This window comes from Phaenicophaeus curvirostris, chromosome Z (genome assembly GCF_032191515.1).
Source record: "Phaenicophaeus curvirostris isolate KB17595 chromosome Z, BPBGC_Pcur_1.0, whole genome shotgun sequence".
Lineage (NCBI taxonomy): Eukaryota > Metazoa > Chordata > Aves > Cuculiformes > Cuculidae > Phaenicophaeus > Phaenicophaeus curvirostris.
The window spans coordinates 64,119,058-64,136,795 of record NC_091431.1 but is presented as its reverse complement, the minus strand read 5'-3'; the positions used below and the strand labels follow the sequence as shown (position 1 = coordinate 64,136,795).

General features: G+C 43.1%; 1 protein-coding gene across 4 annotated transcripts in view; it reads right to left on the bottom strand.

Moving 5' to 3' along the window:
- ADAMTS12 (ADAM metallopeptidase with thrombospondin type 1 motif 12) overlaps positions 1 to 17,738 on the bottom strand; it is a 161,602-nt gene that overhangs the window by 81,220 nt on the left and 62,644 nt on the right. For all 4 annotated transcript variants that reach the window (XM_069880076.1, XM_069880075.1, XM_069880077.1 and 1 more), the window contains one exon: positions 16,188 to 16,362. In XM_069880076.1, coding sequence (XP_069736177.1) covers positions 16,188 to 16,362 — 175 coding nt within the window. The remainder of the gene's footprint in view (positions 1 to 16,187; positions 16,363 to 17,738) is intronic.

Sequence of the window (17,738 nt, the reverse complement as noted above, 5' to 3'; positions counted from 1 at the left end):
GTGATTTCCAAATACTCCAAAACTCTTTGAAAAACTAGTGTCCTTGGCTGCTAGTAAAGTGAAGATGAAACCACAATATGATATCTGTATGAGCTATTGTATGGGTTACTGCTATTCTCAGGAGTTTTCCAATGGTCTCATTCTAAAACCTGTACCTGCTCATTAATCTATCCAAAGGTAAGTTTTCATAGGACAAGCCAGAAATGGACAGAAAGTCCAGTCCAGGAGACTGGACGTGGCACAGCAGACAGGCTGAGGCACCACCTAATCCAAGTCACAGTGCCAGATCAGCCAGAAATCATGAAAAATTAGTCTACGTTGAAAGGCCTGCATTGGCACAGCCAGCTTAACGGTGTTCCCAGCAGCCTTCACTCACAGCAGCTCTGCAGCTCTGTAGATCTAGAAGGAACAACTGCCTCCATGCCTTCCCCTGTAAGGTGGTTTAAAGCATACTGAAGTGGATCACATAGCATGATTGGAGACAAAATAAAGCAGACCTGTGCTTCCAAAATGAAGTTAATCTTGAAACAAAATGCTATTCTTTCAAGGATTGATGCATTTCTGCACCTTCTTATCTCTGGGCTCATTCAACAAAGTATATTAGGCCTTCCTCTGGACCAGCTGTTGTTTTTTCCACTCAGTTTCTCCACTGTATTTAAAAAATACCAATCCTCCTAGCATGCTCAAAGGAAGAAAAAATATGCTAGCATTTTGAGGGGCCTCCTTGTCCTTGGCTGGGGCCAAACATCTTGCATTTCAGATGATGTTACTAGAGCAATACAGCCTTCAAAAGACTCAGCCCTGAACCTACTGTGCTCCTGCAGCAAGAGCACAAAAGCAGCTCTCACAGGTGAGAACTCCTCCTGGAGTGTAGGCCTGAGAAATGGTTGGTCAGTCAGGGAATTACCAAAATGAATTATGCTAATAAGAGCTCTTGAAAATCTCAGACTCATACTGCTTTTAACGTTTTCTGTTCTTAGAAGCAGGTCCTGACAACAACATTTTCCAACTACATGACATTTTGAAAGATGATTGTGGAATTTCTCCTGCTCCAACTCAGCACTCAAGATTTCGTTTTGTCTCATTAAGCCCCTGAAGAGACACACATACACAGACACTAGTGGCTGAAACAGCAGAGCAGCAACAGCCCATCCACCAGCTACACCTGTGACTGGGGAGAGTTGACAAAGGTCTCTGTAAACTGTTAAAAGGAGCAAGAGGTGGAACAGAATCACAGAATCACAGAATCACAGAATAACCAGGTTGGAAGAGACCCACCGGATCACCGAGTCCAACCGTTCCTACCAAACACTAAACCATATCCCTCAGCACCTCGTCCACCCGTGCCTTAAACACCTCCAGGGAAGGTGACTCAACCACCTCCCTGGGCAGCCTGTTCCAGTGCCCAATGACCCTTTCTGTAAAGAATTTTTTCCTAACGTCTAGCCTAAACCTCCCCTGGCGGAGCTTGAAGCCATTCCCTCTTGTCCTGTCCCCTGTCACTTGGGAGAAGAGGCCAGCACCCTCCTCTCTACAACGTCCTTTCAGGTAGTTGTAGAGAGCAATGAGGTCACCCCTCAGCCTCCTCTTCTCCAGGCTAAACAACCCCAGCTCTCTCAGCCGCTCCTCATAAGGCCTGTTCTCCAGCCCTTTCACCAGCTTTGTTGCTCTCCTCTGGACTCTCTCCAGAGCCTCAACATCCTTCTTGTGGTGAGGGGCCCAGAACTGAACACAGTATTCGAGGAGCGGTCTCACCAGTGCCGAGTACAGAGGGAGGATAACCTCCCTGGACCTGCTGGTCACACCGTTTCTGATACAAGCCAAGATGCCATTGGCCTTCTTGGCCACCTGGGCACACTGCTGGCTCATATTCAGTCGGCTGTCAACCAACACCCCCAGGTCCCTCTCCTCCAGGCAGCTTTCTAGCCAGACTTCTCCCAGTCTGTAGCACTGCATAGGGTTGTTGTGCCCCAAGTGCAGGACCCGGCATTTGGCCTTGTTAAACCTCATGCCGTTGGACTCTGCCCAGCGGTCCAGCCTGTTCAGATCCCTTTGCAGAGCCTCCCGACCCTCCAGCAGATCGACACTTCCACCCAGCTTAGTGTCATCCGCAAACTTGCTAAGGGTGCACTCGATGCCTTCATCCAGATCATTGATGAAGACATTGAACAGGGCTGGACCCAGCACTGAGCCCTGGGGAACCCCACTTGTCACTGGCCTCCAGCTGGATTTCACACCATTTACCACCACTCTCTGGGCCCGGCCATCCAACCAGTTTTCCACCCAGGAGAGTGTGTGCCTGTCCAGCCCAGAGGCTGACAGTTTCTCAAGCAGAACGCTGTGAGAAACTGTGTCAAAGGCTTTGCTGAAGTCCAGGAAGACCAAATCCACAGCCTTTCCCTCATCCAGTAGCCGGGTCACTTTGTCATAGAAGGCGATCAGGTTAGTCTGGCAAGACCTGCCTTTTGTGAACCCATGTTGACTGGGCCTGATCACCCGGTTCTCTTGCATGTGCTTCATGATAGCACTCAAGATCACCTGTTCCATGACTTTCCCTGGCACTGAGGTCAGACTGACAGGCCTGTAGTTTCCTGGGTCCTCCCTGCGGCCCTTTTTGTAGATGGGCACAACATCAGCCAGCCTCCAGTCCAGTGGGACTTCCCCAGTCTTCCAGGACTGTTGGAAGATGATGGAAAGGGGTTTGGCCAGCACATCCGCCAGCTCCTTCAGTACCCTAGGGTGAATCCCGTCCGGCCCCATAGACTTGTGACTGTCCAGTCGGGCTAGCAAGGCTCTGACCACCTCCTCTTGGATCACGGGAGCCTCATTATGCTCCTCTAGCTCCTGGGTTTGTACACAGACGGAACGACCCTCCTTACGACTAAAGACTGAGGCAAAGAAGGCATTAAGTACCTCAGCCTTTTCCTCATCCCCTGTTACTGTTGTCCCTTCTGTGTCCAATAGGGACTGTATGGTCTCCCTAGTCTGCCTTTTATTATTTATATATTTGTAGAAAGATTTAGGATTTAGAAAGATTAGGAACAGCGTGAATGACATCAAGAACTCTCAGAGGAGGCAGCCAATAGCACCTTTTCCCATGAGATGTGCAGGACTCTGCCACACGGAACCTCACATGAGCAGTCCTCTTAGGATAACACTGTTTTGGAGTGACTGGTGCCATTCTCAGCTCTTCACGAGTAGCAATGCACAGGCTAAAGTTTTAGCCCATTTTAGCCAAAGTTTTGAGAGTGATTTCTTTCCTTTGATTCCACTTTCCTATCAAAGACTGGTTATTAGGAGCATTATAACCTGCTGGATGTCACAACCCTGTTAATTTGCATCCATTTTTGTCATGCATAGGATGAAGGTTCACCATTAACACCAACAATAATTAACTGGACTCCCTGTGGTTCACAGCCTTCAGAACACTATGCCAGAATCCTTCACAGACAGGAGATACTGGGGCTCCCACAAGTAAAATGCCAAGAAGTATGGAAGTGTCTGCTTACGACTGGGTTTCAGCTTTGAAATTTGCTCTCCTGTGCAAAAAGAATCAAGTGAAGCCCTGTCAACAGACTCAGCTTCTGTTATTTCCTAAATGAGAATCTCAGTTTTCATTTGCAGAAGGTCCCTGGCTCCTCTTCTCTCTGGGTAGCCTTTAAATTATAAAGGTATGTAAACACATGGAACCAGAAAGAGGGAAAAATGCAGATGCATTTACCTGAAAGAAACATCAACTTGATGTGCATCACAAAACAAAATGATTAATTATAGCTTAAGGAAAGAAAAATACCCCAAAAATGGATAATGATGGATAAAATCAGGTTACATCCATCAGCTGGGGAATGCACTGTTAGTAATCCATCCCCCAATATTAAGGCTATCTTTGCTTAGACAATTCTCAGCTGCCTGACAATGTTACCAGACCAGGTTTTGCAGGAAAAAACCCTTCTTTTACTGCCCTTCTTCACCATTACCTCCCTGGCAGATGAAATTTCATCCCTCTCATCTCTTTCCATCTCCTCTGAGAAAGACCTGACTGACAGAAGTACCTCAGAACAGGCAATGAATGCAACTGGGATATTGAAAAGAAAATACCATAAAGCAGAGAGTAGTTCAGTGAATACTTTACCTGGAGAATGTCAAGTAAATAATACAGAAAATGTCAGGAATGATCCCTTGTTAAAACTGCAGCACCTGAAAGAAGACTTTGATCCAAATCCAAACCTCCACAGAGTTGAGGGGAATCCTGACTGAAGAAGCAAATGACAATACTGCAGATCAGAGGGGAAGCACCTTGATTCAACTTGTTTTAGAGCTCAGAAGGGCAAGAAACTTGTTGCAACTACTAACTTTGGCAGAGTGAAAGACTCAGATTGAGGCCATTTTTTAATTGTGCTTTAAAAGTATTTGAAATACAAAGAGCTATGTACAGCTTCAGTTCAAACGCTGTTTCACAGCTGAGCAAAATATTATACAAGACCTTTTTTAAAATAAGTATAAATCAGAGACAACATGGAATTAGACCCTTTTTTTCTAGAAGAAATTAATAAAGGACATCAAAGCTTTAGACTTTTCTGTTTTGCAGAAAGATTCATTTTGGGGCAACGTTTCTTGAGACTAATTAGAATGGTTTAGAAGATACTTTCTCTAATTTAACACTCTAATTTCTGTGCACAAAGACTTTATCATTGTTTAAAGGGAACAGGAATACATAGTTTTGTCAGCTAAGCTGCCTGATTACTTGTTGTTTGCTGAAGTAAGTTTAGGTTTAATAATTGCAAGAAAAGAAATGAAGGAAGTATAGAAGGGACCACAGCAAAAAAAAATCAATACCCTTTTTTATGCTTTTTCAAACAAAAACCTGGACATGGATCAAATAGTTCCACAAAGTCTTAAAACAAATGTAGTATTTAAGAGTATCAATCAAAACCACTCTCTATACCTCTTAGTATAGTAATCTTCCAGCCACTCTTTTTTTCATAAAGGTGGATGACTACTTCTGTTAGGCAACTCCTTTTTCTAGAAAAAGAAGTGTATGTAATTCTGTATGATCTTCAAGTGAATAGTGCCCTTCCAGTCTGTTATTTACATACAGTTTTTTCCAGGACAGTTCAGAACTACCACACAGTAAAGAGGTTTTATTTGCAAAGATATCGTGCAACAGGTAATCTTTGCATCAGCTCTGTGAAACAGAGACACAAACCTCACCCTACTAGAATTCTTTCACAACAAATTAAATCCAGCTAGCAAGTACAGTAACTCACTAAATCTGTTTTGAGGTATATCTTTGCTTTCAGCAACTAAATGTAAAAACAGTTCAGACATAAAGATCTGTGTCAAAAGTGACATCTTGGACTTCCAAAGATGCCCTTTGCAGACTGATGTCTAGTGAAATTGCATCTACTAAACACATCACAAGCTACTCAATACTGCCAGAAATGCATTATGAGAGTGCTACTCACGAGCACCAATCACTGGAATTGAGATTTCCATCCTACATTGAGCTGATAATCAGGAATGCAAATCAGGATCTGTGCACTCCAGAACATGCTACTGAGTAAATATGCATGGAATGGGATACATGCAGATATGGCCTCACTTCTCCCTAAAAGGAGAGATCTTACAGTTCTCTACAAGATGACTAAAGAAGTGGTGGCTAGAAAAAAAATCTTAAAACTGCTAAGTTACACAGTTCCCCTTGTTCCCAACTAATCACAATGCTAAACTCTATGCTGAGAGCAGTATTACAGTCTCCTTTTAAGTGCAGTGCATCCAGAGGAGTCTCTACAAGCACATAAAATGACTCCAAGTTCAAGCAGATGCTGGGAGCATGGAGTGAAGAACACCAGCTCCAGGCAAGGAGTGAACAAGCTGCAAGGACACTGTGCTTCAAGCAGAAAAACTGTGCTCAGACACCTGTTTAAAGTGGGTCATGTATGATGACGGGAAGCTGCCAGGAGCTCACCAGGGACATGCAGACTTTGTAGAAAGTAATTGTGAAAAGGGAGCCCATATCCGTGCATTAGCTCCACAGCAGAAGTCCAGCACTCCTCAGAAGAATTCAAAATCTGTGATCTGCCCAGAAATAATAAGGTAATTGTAGTTTCTTTTCAGAAAGTTCACAGAGAGTTCAGTATGACTGAGAAATCCGGCACTAACCAGACTGAAGGCTTGAATAGCTTTGCCAATACTACTCTAATAATGGGTCAAGTGTACTGAGCAAATTTTCAAACTCCTTCAATAAAAACACTTCCTAAATGCAGCTTTCTGGGTTTTCTATTCAAACTGTGGAAGCAAGGTTTACAATTGTTCAAGGCTAGTGTTGTCCTACAAAAGAGAAAGAAGTTGCATGTGACATCCATCAGTTTAATTTTAAAGCTTGCTATTGCTCTGTGGATCGATACCATAGCAATTTAACATTTATATTACCAAAGCATTTGTTTACCCAAGCAATGGAAATACTACACACAGTTTGATAAGGAAAGCTGTAGGCACAGAGCAAGAGCAGAATATATTCCTCTATGATACTACGTGGTTAGAAATGCCAAACTACATTCAGTCTGGATGTAGGCTTATACTCCTCAATTTTGTGAGCAGTTAATCAAATTGTTTCCATGAAGACAAGGAAGACACCACAATCTACCCTTGAAACTAGAGGAAAGCAAGAGCCGTAAGCAAGCATGGTGTAGCAAATACTATTTCTTTCCAGTGGTACAGGGACAGAACAGAAACACAATGAAGCAGATACTTCCCTCTTTATAGTTCTGACTGATATTATTTGGAAAATGCCCTGTCACAAACTTTTAAAATCTACGCTGTCATTGAGTGAGGAAGCACATAACATTTTTTATGCCTTTTGGTGTCAGCAAGTGACTATTAGCACATTATAACAACAACCTCCTGTTTCCACATTTTTCTCCGTTATCTCCTGCACAATACAAATACTTATAGGAAGCACCTTGTTTCAGTTAGTAGTAGCTAAAAGAATATAGCAGCTGCAGAGGACAAGAAAACAACCTGGGACCAGGGTAACTGGTGCCAGCATTCTGCCAGCACTGAGCTTTCTCTGGCCTCTGTTCATTACAGATTTAGGATCCCCTTGTAGAAAGTTCTGGTTTTGATTCTGCATCCATTTAACTGAAGAGGAAGAATAGCACAAAATACCGTGTTTTATTCCCTTCTCCTCTACCAATATTTCTACTGCCTGCAACTACAGCCTAGTCAGATCCCAAGGACAATTCTTCCCAGAAATCAAAGACAACATCTTAGGATAGAATTAATCTGTCTTTGGCAATGACTGTTCCACCTCACTAGCTATAAAAGGAGCCAGCTTGTAATGCATCTAACTTAAACTCAAGTATTTAATGGCTAAGCTACTCAAGTTAAGAGAGAATTTTATCATTTTATCCTGTGTCCTTAGAACCTAAAGTTCAAGTAGTGGCAAACTCATCTATTCATGCTAATGAATCATAGAATCCTTTTTTTTAAGCTTAGTAAGCCTTCACGTTTGCACTAGCTCATTTGTTAGAAGTAACAGGATTTTTGACAGCAAACTGAAATGAACACAGAAGCCTTCTTAAAGTCATATGTCAGATGTTAGAAAATCAAAGTCAAAGGATTCTTATCTCCACAGCGCAGAATCCAGAAGTTATAGAAACAGAAGAGGACTCTTCCTTTTTCTGGAGAAGGAAAGCATGTGTTAATGAGAAAAAGTCTATCTTATCTCTGATTAGCTTCTAATAAAATCCAGAAGCAACTGAAAACAACAGTCTTCCTGAAATCTGACACAAAGTTAGAATCTTCCACTTCCATTTCATGAGCTTGTTTGGGGAGGAAAAGAACTCTCGATACCAGTTAGCAGCAATTGTTCCATCTGCTGCTAGAACAACTGAGCTATTACGTCTTTCAGTCCCAGGTACCCACTCATGAAATGTTAAATCTCCTCATGTCTGCACAAGCCAGCACTCACTGTTTCTAGTTCAATGCAAACTGTTCCAGAGACAAGAGATACTTCATGCAGTCCTGCAAGCTGTTAGTTTTGTTCTCCTGCTTTAAAAAAGAGGTCATTCTGACCAAATGTACCCATTTGCTCCTTTTTTTCATGGTGAGCGTCTGTTAAACAGGTTAGTAGAGCATATTCATGGAAAGCAGAGAGAGGCAGGGACAAAAATGCTCTTCCCTCCACATTCAATTAATCTCACTACAATTCAATGTGTGAACTTGGCATGCTAAGAATAATAGCCTCTGTGTTTTGGAGAAACTACACAAATTAAGCTGAATAGTAACTGACATGGTTAAATATAAGATAAACAAATACTGGAAAAACGTCAGCATTATTCTTTAAAATATATAGAAGGTACACAGCATGTACTAGGGGTACAGCAAGCAAGGCTGCTTTCTTTGGCCACAATGTTCTTCCAAAAAAAGACAGGCTATCCTTTGAGAATAAAACAGTGTCCTGGGCTTTTTTCCCCTCCCTCTTCCAAGTGGTTAAACAAAGGACTTCACTGTCAAAAGCTAAGACTAACAGTTTATGCTGCACACTTACAGACAGAAAAACTGAAGAGAATCCTCTGGCAGTATTGTTAATCATCAAAAAGCAAGACCATGACAGAATAAAATACTGTGCTCAGCCACAACCCTTAGGAATAACAACAGGTAACTATTGTCTGAAACACCTTAATGGCATTCTAGACCTAGAAAACAGGATAGATTATGTTGCTCTGTTTTTTCAGTTCCCCTCAATCTACTACTCATTTCACACAGCACCCATCCTCTGCCTCCTCCTACCCCAGCCTTACCCCACCACAGCCTCAATAAAAAATTGCTCCAAATGTAAAATTTTCAGTTATAAGATTTATAACTCCTCTGCACAGAAGGAGCTGGAGGTCCACGTACAACCCAAACTAATCCGAACGTCTGATCTGTGTGGAACTCATCTATCAAATCTTTTCAATGTCAAAATGAGGGTAAAGCATATGACAACGTCTATACACTTAAAGCTCCAATGAAATATTCCGAGAGATCTATTTTAATACTTTAAACCTTTCTTTTCTTAGTTATATATTACAGCCTACTTCAGCAAGCTCTAGGTCATAGTCTTAATAAACTCAATTATTCTTCTTCTAACCAACAGCAAGCTGACCACCTCCCCAGCCCAAGAAAAATAAGTCCATCTACTATCAGTCCTCTCTGTAGCAGTTAGCCAGGAAGGAATCCATTACATCACAGCATTTTCATTCACAAATTTAACTAAACTTCTCCACTTTGCCGCTCACAAACAATTAATTTGCAGCAGACTGCATGAAAACAAACAGAACTAAATGGGAGATCTTTTCTTATTCTGTAGAAGGGAGGATAATTTCTTCTTTCTCACATTATTCCTCAGAGAACTGTAAAGTTTTTAAGCTAACCTATTTCAAAAACAAAACAAGTCCCTAGATACTTAATTTCCTCTCATATAGGCACAAATGATTATGTAAGTTATTTATAAAGCTTAGGGCCACTTTTCATTTATCATTCTTGCTACTTGTAACACAGATTTCAAATGAGACAGTAACAGAGCAGCTTGCAATATACAGTAGCATAATGCAACTTTCAAGATTAGTATTCAGTTTCGCATACAGCTAATGACCGAGTCATCTGGTAGCTGCCTAAGTAGCAGTGGAAACATACAGCACAAACCTAAGTTTTAATTTACATCATTAATCACTATTATTTTTCTCCAAATATCTGAACATGTTGAAAATACTGCAGATTATAAGTTAGTTAATGCAATCATTGCAAGAACACAGGAATGTAACTGATGCTAAAGTGTAACTGTATGGTAAGGCACATGACAAGTAGGCTGGAGCCTGGAGGATCACATGATTGCTGCCATGGTGAAAGTGGTAAGCACACCACACAGGACTTCTTACAAGAGGTGACATGGTCCTTGAATTAAAAAAGCCTGAAAAGGACTGCATAGGATGGTCAGCATCCTCTACCTATTTCTTCCCATACTAATTCCTCTATTTTGATTTTTCCTGTAAAACTAGTCTTTACATTCCTTGCCTGACAGATTAGTTCTGAATAAAAGATCAGTATTAAAACCACCCAATCTTGTGTGTTGACTTCAAAGTATCCAGGTTGTTCAACTTTTCCAAGCAAAAAGCCCAGGCACACAAAGAGTTGCCCAAGCATAACTCTTAGAAATTACTCAAACGTATTGGCCTAGGTTTAAAAAAAACAAACAGAAGCAGAGCTCAGATACACAAAAGCAGACGCACTGTATGATGAATCTTGGCTCACAAGGTTAAAACTTTTGATTCTGAAAACCAGTTCCTACAAGAGATATGGCAGGCAACTTCATCAGTTAAGTCCCAGCCCAGTGGGGACAAACCTAGGGCTGAGAAAATACATGGTCATGATGCTTAATCGGTAAAACAGAATTTATTTCTAAAAGTAAATGTGAATAGAAATATTTATGCTTTAAAGTGACCCCAAAAGGCATTACTCTGGGCCATCTGTGACATCACATGACTGTATCAGACTTCATGCATCAAATTTAACAGCATGAAGCACTCAGGGTCTTGAAAAGAGAGAAGAGTCAACTTACCACCTTTAAAATTTATTTATGCACCAAGCATTCCCCTAAGCTTGTGTAGTGAATATATTTAGCCCAGGAAACAAGAATTAACTCACTTTCCTTTTTGGTTCCGTATTTCACTTCTAACAAGAAAGAGCATTTGCTCTGACAATGCACAGTGTAAACAGGAGATGACATTGACTACTTTTTGTTTTTCTACCCTTGCTGAAGAATTGGCCACAACAGAAGTTAGATAACAAAACACAACACACAAATCAAAAGTTGATCCTTCAGAAGAACCAATGACTTGTTATATTGTGTCACACAAAGGGCAAAAATTTAATGAAGGAAATGATTTTTCCTCCTTGCACTTTTCACTCTGATTTCTTAAGGTTTAAGACTGTCAAGCAGATTACTGCTTGACCAAAAGCAGCCTGTAAAGGCTGATAAAAGGCAATTAAACATATAAACGCAAACGACAATATGTTACTTTGCTAGTTAGTAAGACTGTACTTTTGTTAGCCTGGAATATCATGAACATATTATTACCACCAGAAATAGTTCTATCACATTAAAATGAATAACATCAGATAGGCAGTTTAAATTCAAAAGCTGATTAGAGCAAACTTAGCTAGCCTAAGTGATGAAATCTCAGGGAAGCTGTGCTCAATTTTTCCCAGCACCGAGGCACAGTTAGTCTTTTTCTGTTTCTTTCTGCAATACTTTGAAGGCAGATACAAGAAGTAAAAAGTGAATGGTAGAAAGAAAATAAGCAGGCTGCACAAAGCAAATAAATAGTATGATTCCTCATTCCTCCTATCTCCTCTCCATATTTAAAATTACTGCACACAGATGTTATTTCATCCATAGAAGAAACCTGGAAGACAATAGGCAAGAGCTTTTCCTCATTCTTCACAGGCAAATCTAAACTAATTCTTCTCATTTATCCTAGCAGTCATCAGAAGAAATGGAAAAACAGGGAGATATTTTATATTAAAGCCAAACTAGACACCAGCTTTAGATGTTCAGAGATTTTCAGCTTCAGGCTTGCTTGTCTAGCAAGTAGACATATTTATATTTGATGAAAAACAATAAGGTACAGTATTCATACTGACTCTCATGGCTTCCCCTTCCCCTGATCTTCCCAGTATCACAGTAGATTGAATAGCTCCCCTCAAGCCATCAACTTTCCAGTTTCCTCAGCCACCATTTCACATTGATGTTGGCCAGCAAGCAAGAAGTGCAAAGCTGGTCTATGGCCAGAAATATAGTGGAGCTTTGTTGTTGTTTGCTTCCTTAGTTTGTCAATTCACATTCAACAGTAGTAAAACTTCAGCAATAATTCTGACCGAGGATTAAAACCTCCTACATTCCTCCTTTTTTTCCACTCCTGGAAAAGAACCAACTACTTTTTAACCACTAACCTATGAAAGACAGAAACACACCACCATTTTTTCTTCAGGTCTGTCTGTACATAACTTGGGTCTTATGTCATTTAGGGTATTATTCATTCCCCCTATCAAGACAGTGCCTTTTCTAAAGTTTGGTGCAGACATAGCTTGAAGGCCTCAAACATCAGGGACCAAACACAAGATCTGCAAATTTTTGGTATGAAGTCAATCAATCACAGAATCACAGAATCACAGAATAACCAGGTTGGAAGAGACCCACCGGATCATCGAGTCCAACCGTTCCCATCAAACACTAAACCATATCCCTCAGCACCTCATCCACCCGTGCCTTAAACACCTCCAGGGAAGGTGACTCAACCACCTCCCTGGGCAGCCTGTTCCAGTGTCCAATGACCCTTTCTGTAAAGAATTTGTTTTCCTAATGTCCAGCCTAAACCTCCCCTGGCAGAGCATGAGGCCATTCCCTCTTGTCCTGTCCCCTGTCACTTGGGAGAAGAGGCCAGCACCCTCCTCTCTACAACATCCTTTCAGGCAGTTGTAGAGAGCAATGAGGTCTCCCCTCAGCCTCCTCTTCTCCAGGCCAAACAACCCCAGCTCTCTCAGCTGCTCCTCATAAGGCCTGTTCTCCAGCCCTTTCACCAGCTTCGTTGCTCTTCTCTGGACTCACTCCAGAGCCTCAACATCCTTCTTGTGGTGAGGGGCCCAGAACTGAACACAGGATTCGAGGAGCGGTCTCACCAGTGCCGAGTACAGAGGGAGGATAACCTCCCTGGACCTGCTGGTCACACCGTTTCTGATACAAGCCAAGATGCCATTGGCCTTCTTGGCCACCTGGGCACACTGCTGGCTCATATTCAGTCGGTTGTCAACCAACACACCCAGGTCCCTCTCCTCCAGGCAGCTTTCTAGACAGACTTCTCCTAGTCTGTAGCACTGCATAGGGTTGTTGTGCCCCAAGTGCAGGACCCGGCATTTGGCCTTGTTAAACCTCATGCCATTGGACTCAGCCCAGCGGTCCTGCCTGTTCAGATCCCTTTGCAGAGCCTCCCGACCCTCCAGCAGATCGACACTTCCACCCAGCTTAGTGTCATCCGCAAACTTGCTAAGGGTGCACTCGATGCCTTCATCCAGATCATTGATGAAGACATTGAACAGGGCTGGACCCAGCACTGAGCCCTGGGGAACCCCACTTGTCACTGGCCTCCAGCTGGATTTCACACCATTTACCACCACTCTCTGGGCCCGGCCATCCAACCAGTTTTCCACCCAGGAGAGTGTGTGCTTGTCCAGGCCAGAGGCTGACAGTTTCTCAAGCAGAATGCTGTGAGAAACTGTGTCAAAGGCTTTACTGAAGTCCAGGAAGACCACATCCACAGCCTTTCCCTCATCCAGCAGCCGAGTCACTTTGTCATAGAAGGCGATCAGGTTAGTCTGGCAAGACCTGCCTTTTGTGAACCCATGTTGACTGGGCCTGATCACCCGGTTCTCTTGCATGTGCTTCACGATAGCACTCAAGATCACCTGTTCCATGACTTTCCCTGGCACTGAGGTCAGACTGACAGGCCTGTAGTTTCCTGGGTCCTCCCTGCGGCCCTTTTTGTAGATGGGCACAACATCAGCCAGCCTCCAGTCCAGTGGGACTTCCCCAGTCTTCCAGGACTGTTGGAAGATGATGGAAAGGGGTTTGGCCAGCACATCCGCCAGCTCCTTCAGTACCCTAGGGTGAATCCCGTCCGGCCCCATAGACTTACGGCTGTCCAGTCGGGCTAGCAAGGCTCTGACCACCTCCTCTTGCATCATGGGAGCCTCATTATGCTCCTCTAGTTCCTGGGTTAGTACACAGACGGAACGACCCTCCTTACGACTAAAGACTGAGGCAAAGAAGGCATTAAGTACCTCGGCCTTTTCCTCATCCCCTGTTACTGTTGTTCCTTCTGTGTCCAATAGGGACTGTATGGTCTCCCTAGTCTGCCTTTTATTATTTATATATTTGTAGAAAGATTTTTTGTTATCTTTCACAGACTTGGCCAATCCAATTTCTAGCTGAGCCTTAGCCCTTCTGATTTTTTCCCTACACAATCTCACTTCCCTCCTGTAGTCCACCCAAGAGGCCTGTCCCTTCTTCCAGAGGCCATAAACATTTCTCTTCTTCTTGATATCCCTCAAGATCTCTCTATTCAACCAAGCTGGCTTTCTCCCCTGCCGGCTTTTTTTCCGGACCACGGGGATGGCTTTCTCCTGAGCTGCTAGGACCACCCTTTTGAAGAGCTCCCAGCCCTCCTGGGCTCCCTTGCCCTTGAGTACTGTCTTCCATGAGACTTCACCAACCAGCCTGCTGAAGAGATCAAAGTCTGCCCTCTGGAAATTTAATGCTACAGTCTTGCTAACCACCCTCTTCACTTCACCTAGTACAGAAAATTTTATCATCTCATGGTCGCTTAGTCCTAGGCGTCCACCTACTGCCACATCCCCTACAAGGCCTTCTCTGTTCACCAACAGCAGGTCCAGGAGGGCACCCTCCCTTGTGGGTTCATTCACCAGCTGTGCGAGGAAGTTGTCTCCCACGCACTCCAGGAACCTCCTAGACTGCTTCCTTTCTGCTGTGTTGTACACCCAGCAGATATCAGGCAGATTGAAGTCTCCCACCAGAACGAGAGGCATTGATCTAGAGATTGACCGCAGCTGCACATAGAAGAGCTCATCAGCTGCTTCTCCTTGGTTGGGTGGTCTGTAACAGACTCCCATCACAAAATCTACCTTCTGGTGGGCTCCTCTGATTTTGACCCACAGGCACTCAACCTCCTGATGGTCACAATCCATCTCAATGGAGTCCAAGTCCTCCCTTACAAAGAGGGCTACCCCGCCTCCTCTCCTACCCTTCCTGTCCCGCCTGAAAAGCTTATACCCCACCATAGTCGTACTCCAGTTATATGAGTCATCCCACCACGTTTCCGTGATGGCAACGACATCATAGGCCCCTTGCCCTACGACAGCTTCCAGCTCTTCCTTCTTATTCCCCATGCTGCGTGCATTGGTGTAAATGCACTTCAGCTGAGCTGCCGAGCCTTCAGCCCTCCTAGAGGGAACAGGGTTCGTTCCCAACTGCCTGGTAACTGGAGTAGTTGACACCAGAGAGCCTGCATCTCCCTTGGCACCCCGAGGTGTGTTCTCCCCCACTTTTTGTGCGGTGAGGTACTGGTGGTCCTCACCCGCGCACCCTCTCCCAATCACCAATTCCCCATGTCCAGGCTCGTTCCTGTCTAGCCTGGGCTCAACCCCCTCCCTCTTCACATCTAGTTTAAAGCTCGATTTATGAGCTTGGCTAGGTTTCTAGCAAGGGCTTTAGCCCCCCTAGGAGACCCATGTTTCCCGCCCTTAGCGAGAAAGCCTGGGGGTGCGTGAGCCCCCCCATGATCAAAAAAGCCAAAGCCCCTCTCCTCGCACCAGGCTCGGAGCCAGGTATTAATCGAATTCTTCATCCTGGCTTCCCGCTCCTCTCTATTTAGCATTGGGATGGAGCAGAATACTACTTGTGCCCCAGAGCCCTCAAGTGAATGATTTTACTAAATAAAGGGACTCATGCTGTAATAACGAGATGTCAACTACCCTCTAGATACACTCTTCCTTTCCTGAAAAAAGAGAAGATGCTGACACCAATACTTAAGTTATGTTTACTTATACTTCTATGAAAAACACCTTGCTGTTGATGCCCTGCACTCCATTTTCAGAACAACCAAATAAAAGTCTTTAAATATTCTGGTAACTATCACAGAGAATGTAGAAAGCCTATATTTTAACCATGGTTTAGAGAGAGTGTATTTTAGGTTTAGGACAGCATTTGCATGGCGTGAGAACATTTTATTAGAAATAACAGCAACTACAATTCTCATCATCCCTGAACTACTCAAGATTTCAAGTCAAACTCACTGAATAGTTTTGGTTGAAGAAAAAAATGAGGACTAGAAAGGATCAATGGTGTGAAAAACATATGTCAGCAGTCATAAGAGGAATTTATCTTTTCAGAAAGTAGCCCAGATGAGAGGCTCCTGGGGTGTTTTGACTGGGATGCTCTCATTTTGCATTTTGCTCTCTTTTTACAGTATTTTAAAAAGCCTGGCAGAACAAAAAGCACACACCACTGGAAAACAAAGGCTGCTTAAAAAGATGCAGAAAGCAAATAGGCAGAAATCTAGCAATACTTGTACCATTCAATCCACATGCTGCTTCTTTTTCCATTGGGATCGCTCGTCTTCTCCTTAAAGCATTTTGATGGATATTTGCCCCATAGATAATATGGGGATGGGGTGTTCCCTCCTTCTGTGAATGCTTTTTAATGGGCTCAATGAAGTAATCCCCATGAGGCAGATGGAAATATCCAGTCTGAAAGTAAGAATAAAAGAGTTAATCTCTACTGTCAAGTAGTGGAAGTAAAAAATAATCACCATCCCCGAGTTTTTATCATGAACGAGTGATTACAGTGCAGAAATATAAAACCAACAGGTTTTCAGCATTTACTTTTTTGCATATATCAAGGCTCCTGGTTTGTACATCACAAAGACATAACAGTTGAAAGGGGAATAGCAACAATATCTTCTTCCTAATAGCCTGAAATCCTGTATACTGAGGCAGAGGCTCCCAGATTGGTACAAAGCCACTGAAAGGTCAAAAGTTAATTTGTCAAACATGATGCATTAGATAGAGTTGTGCCTTATTCTTACAGTGTTTTGCATCCATTCCCCACAGAACAAGCCCTGAATAGAAGTTCCCTCATAAGTGCAAAGCATAATTCTGCTCCTAGCTGCAGTTCCACAGTGAGATTACACAGCCTATCAGATAGTCTGGACTGCATGGTCCACTCTTAACTCAGAATACAAAAAACCCTTCTGGCCCACAGGTTTCCCATGGATGAAATAAATAGCTTTTCATTAATTATAATAAGCTATTGTGATCATATAATAGACTTGCCTAACAAAAGCTCATACTATAACCTCTGTATCACCCTCCCAGCTTTGAATGAGCTACAGGGCCTTTGATATTCATCTGTACTACACAGGATTAATTTACACCTCCCCCTGCCATAACCTAAGAGACACATTCAAACGGACATGGCCTTGGTCCGTTGTGTCTCTGCATTTTTGCAGGGATTGCTAACATTGCAAAACTGTGGTATAGCCCTTCCACTTCAACATATACAGTGCAGCACTAAAACAAGGAGTCTACTGACACCTCAGCCCACACTGAGGATGTGACAGGAGACTGTGGTATCCCAGTCTTAGGGCTTCATTCCCTCTTCACTTTCTTGTTGTAGCCAGTGCAGCCTTCTTAAATTTCTCTGGAGCTGGGAAAAAATACAGGATTACCATGTTCTTGCAGCTGCTGTATTCAAACTTATAAGGACAGATAAATTAAAAAACCCTTTTGAAACACTGCAAGGTCTTACAGTTTCCCTGGACAGTTGGGAAAGCCAGCATAAGGATAAGAACAAGAGAGAAACCATATGAATGGAGGAAAAGAATTCTTAACAAATGAGCTGTCACAGGCAATGTGTAGTAGGAATCCAAAGGCAGCTCAGTGACATCATGTGCTTTGAAGTCCGCATTACCAGATACCTTCTGGCTTCACTCTGACACAGGCCAAATAAACCCCACAGCAAACTTTCACAAATAAATAACCATGACTGTTATTTCAGAGTTTGCCCAACACTTCCTAAGAGCAGAAACTCTTTCACTGTTTTCCAGTGCAAGTCAAAGTTTAAA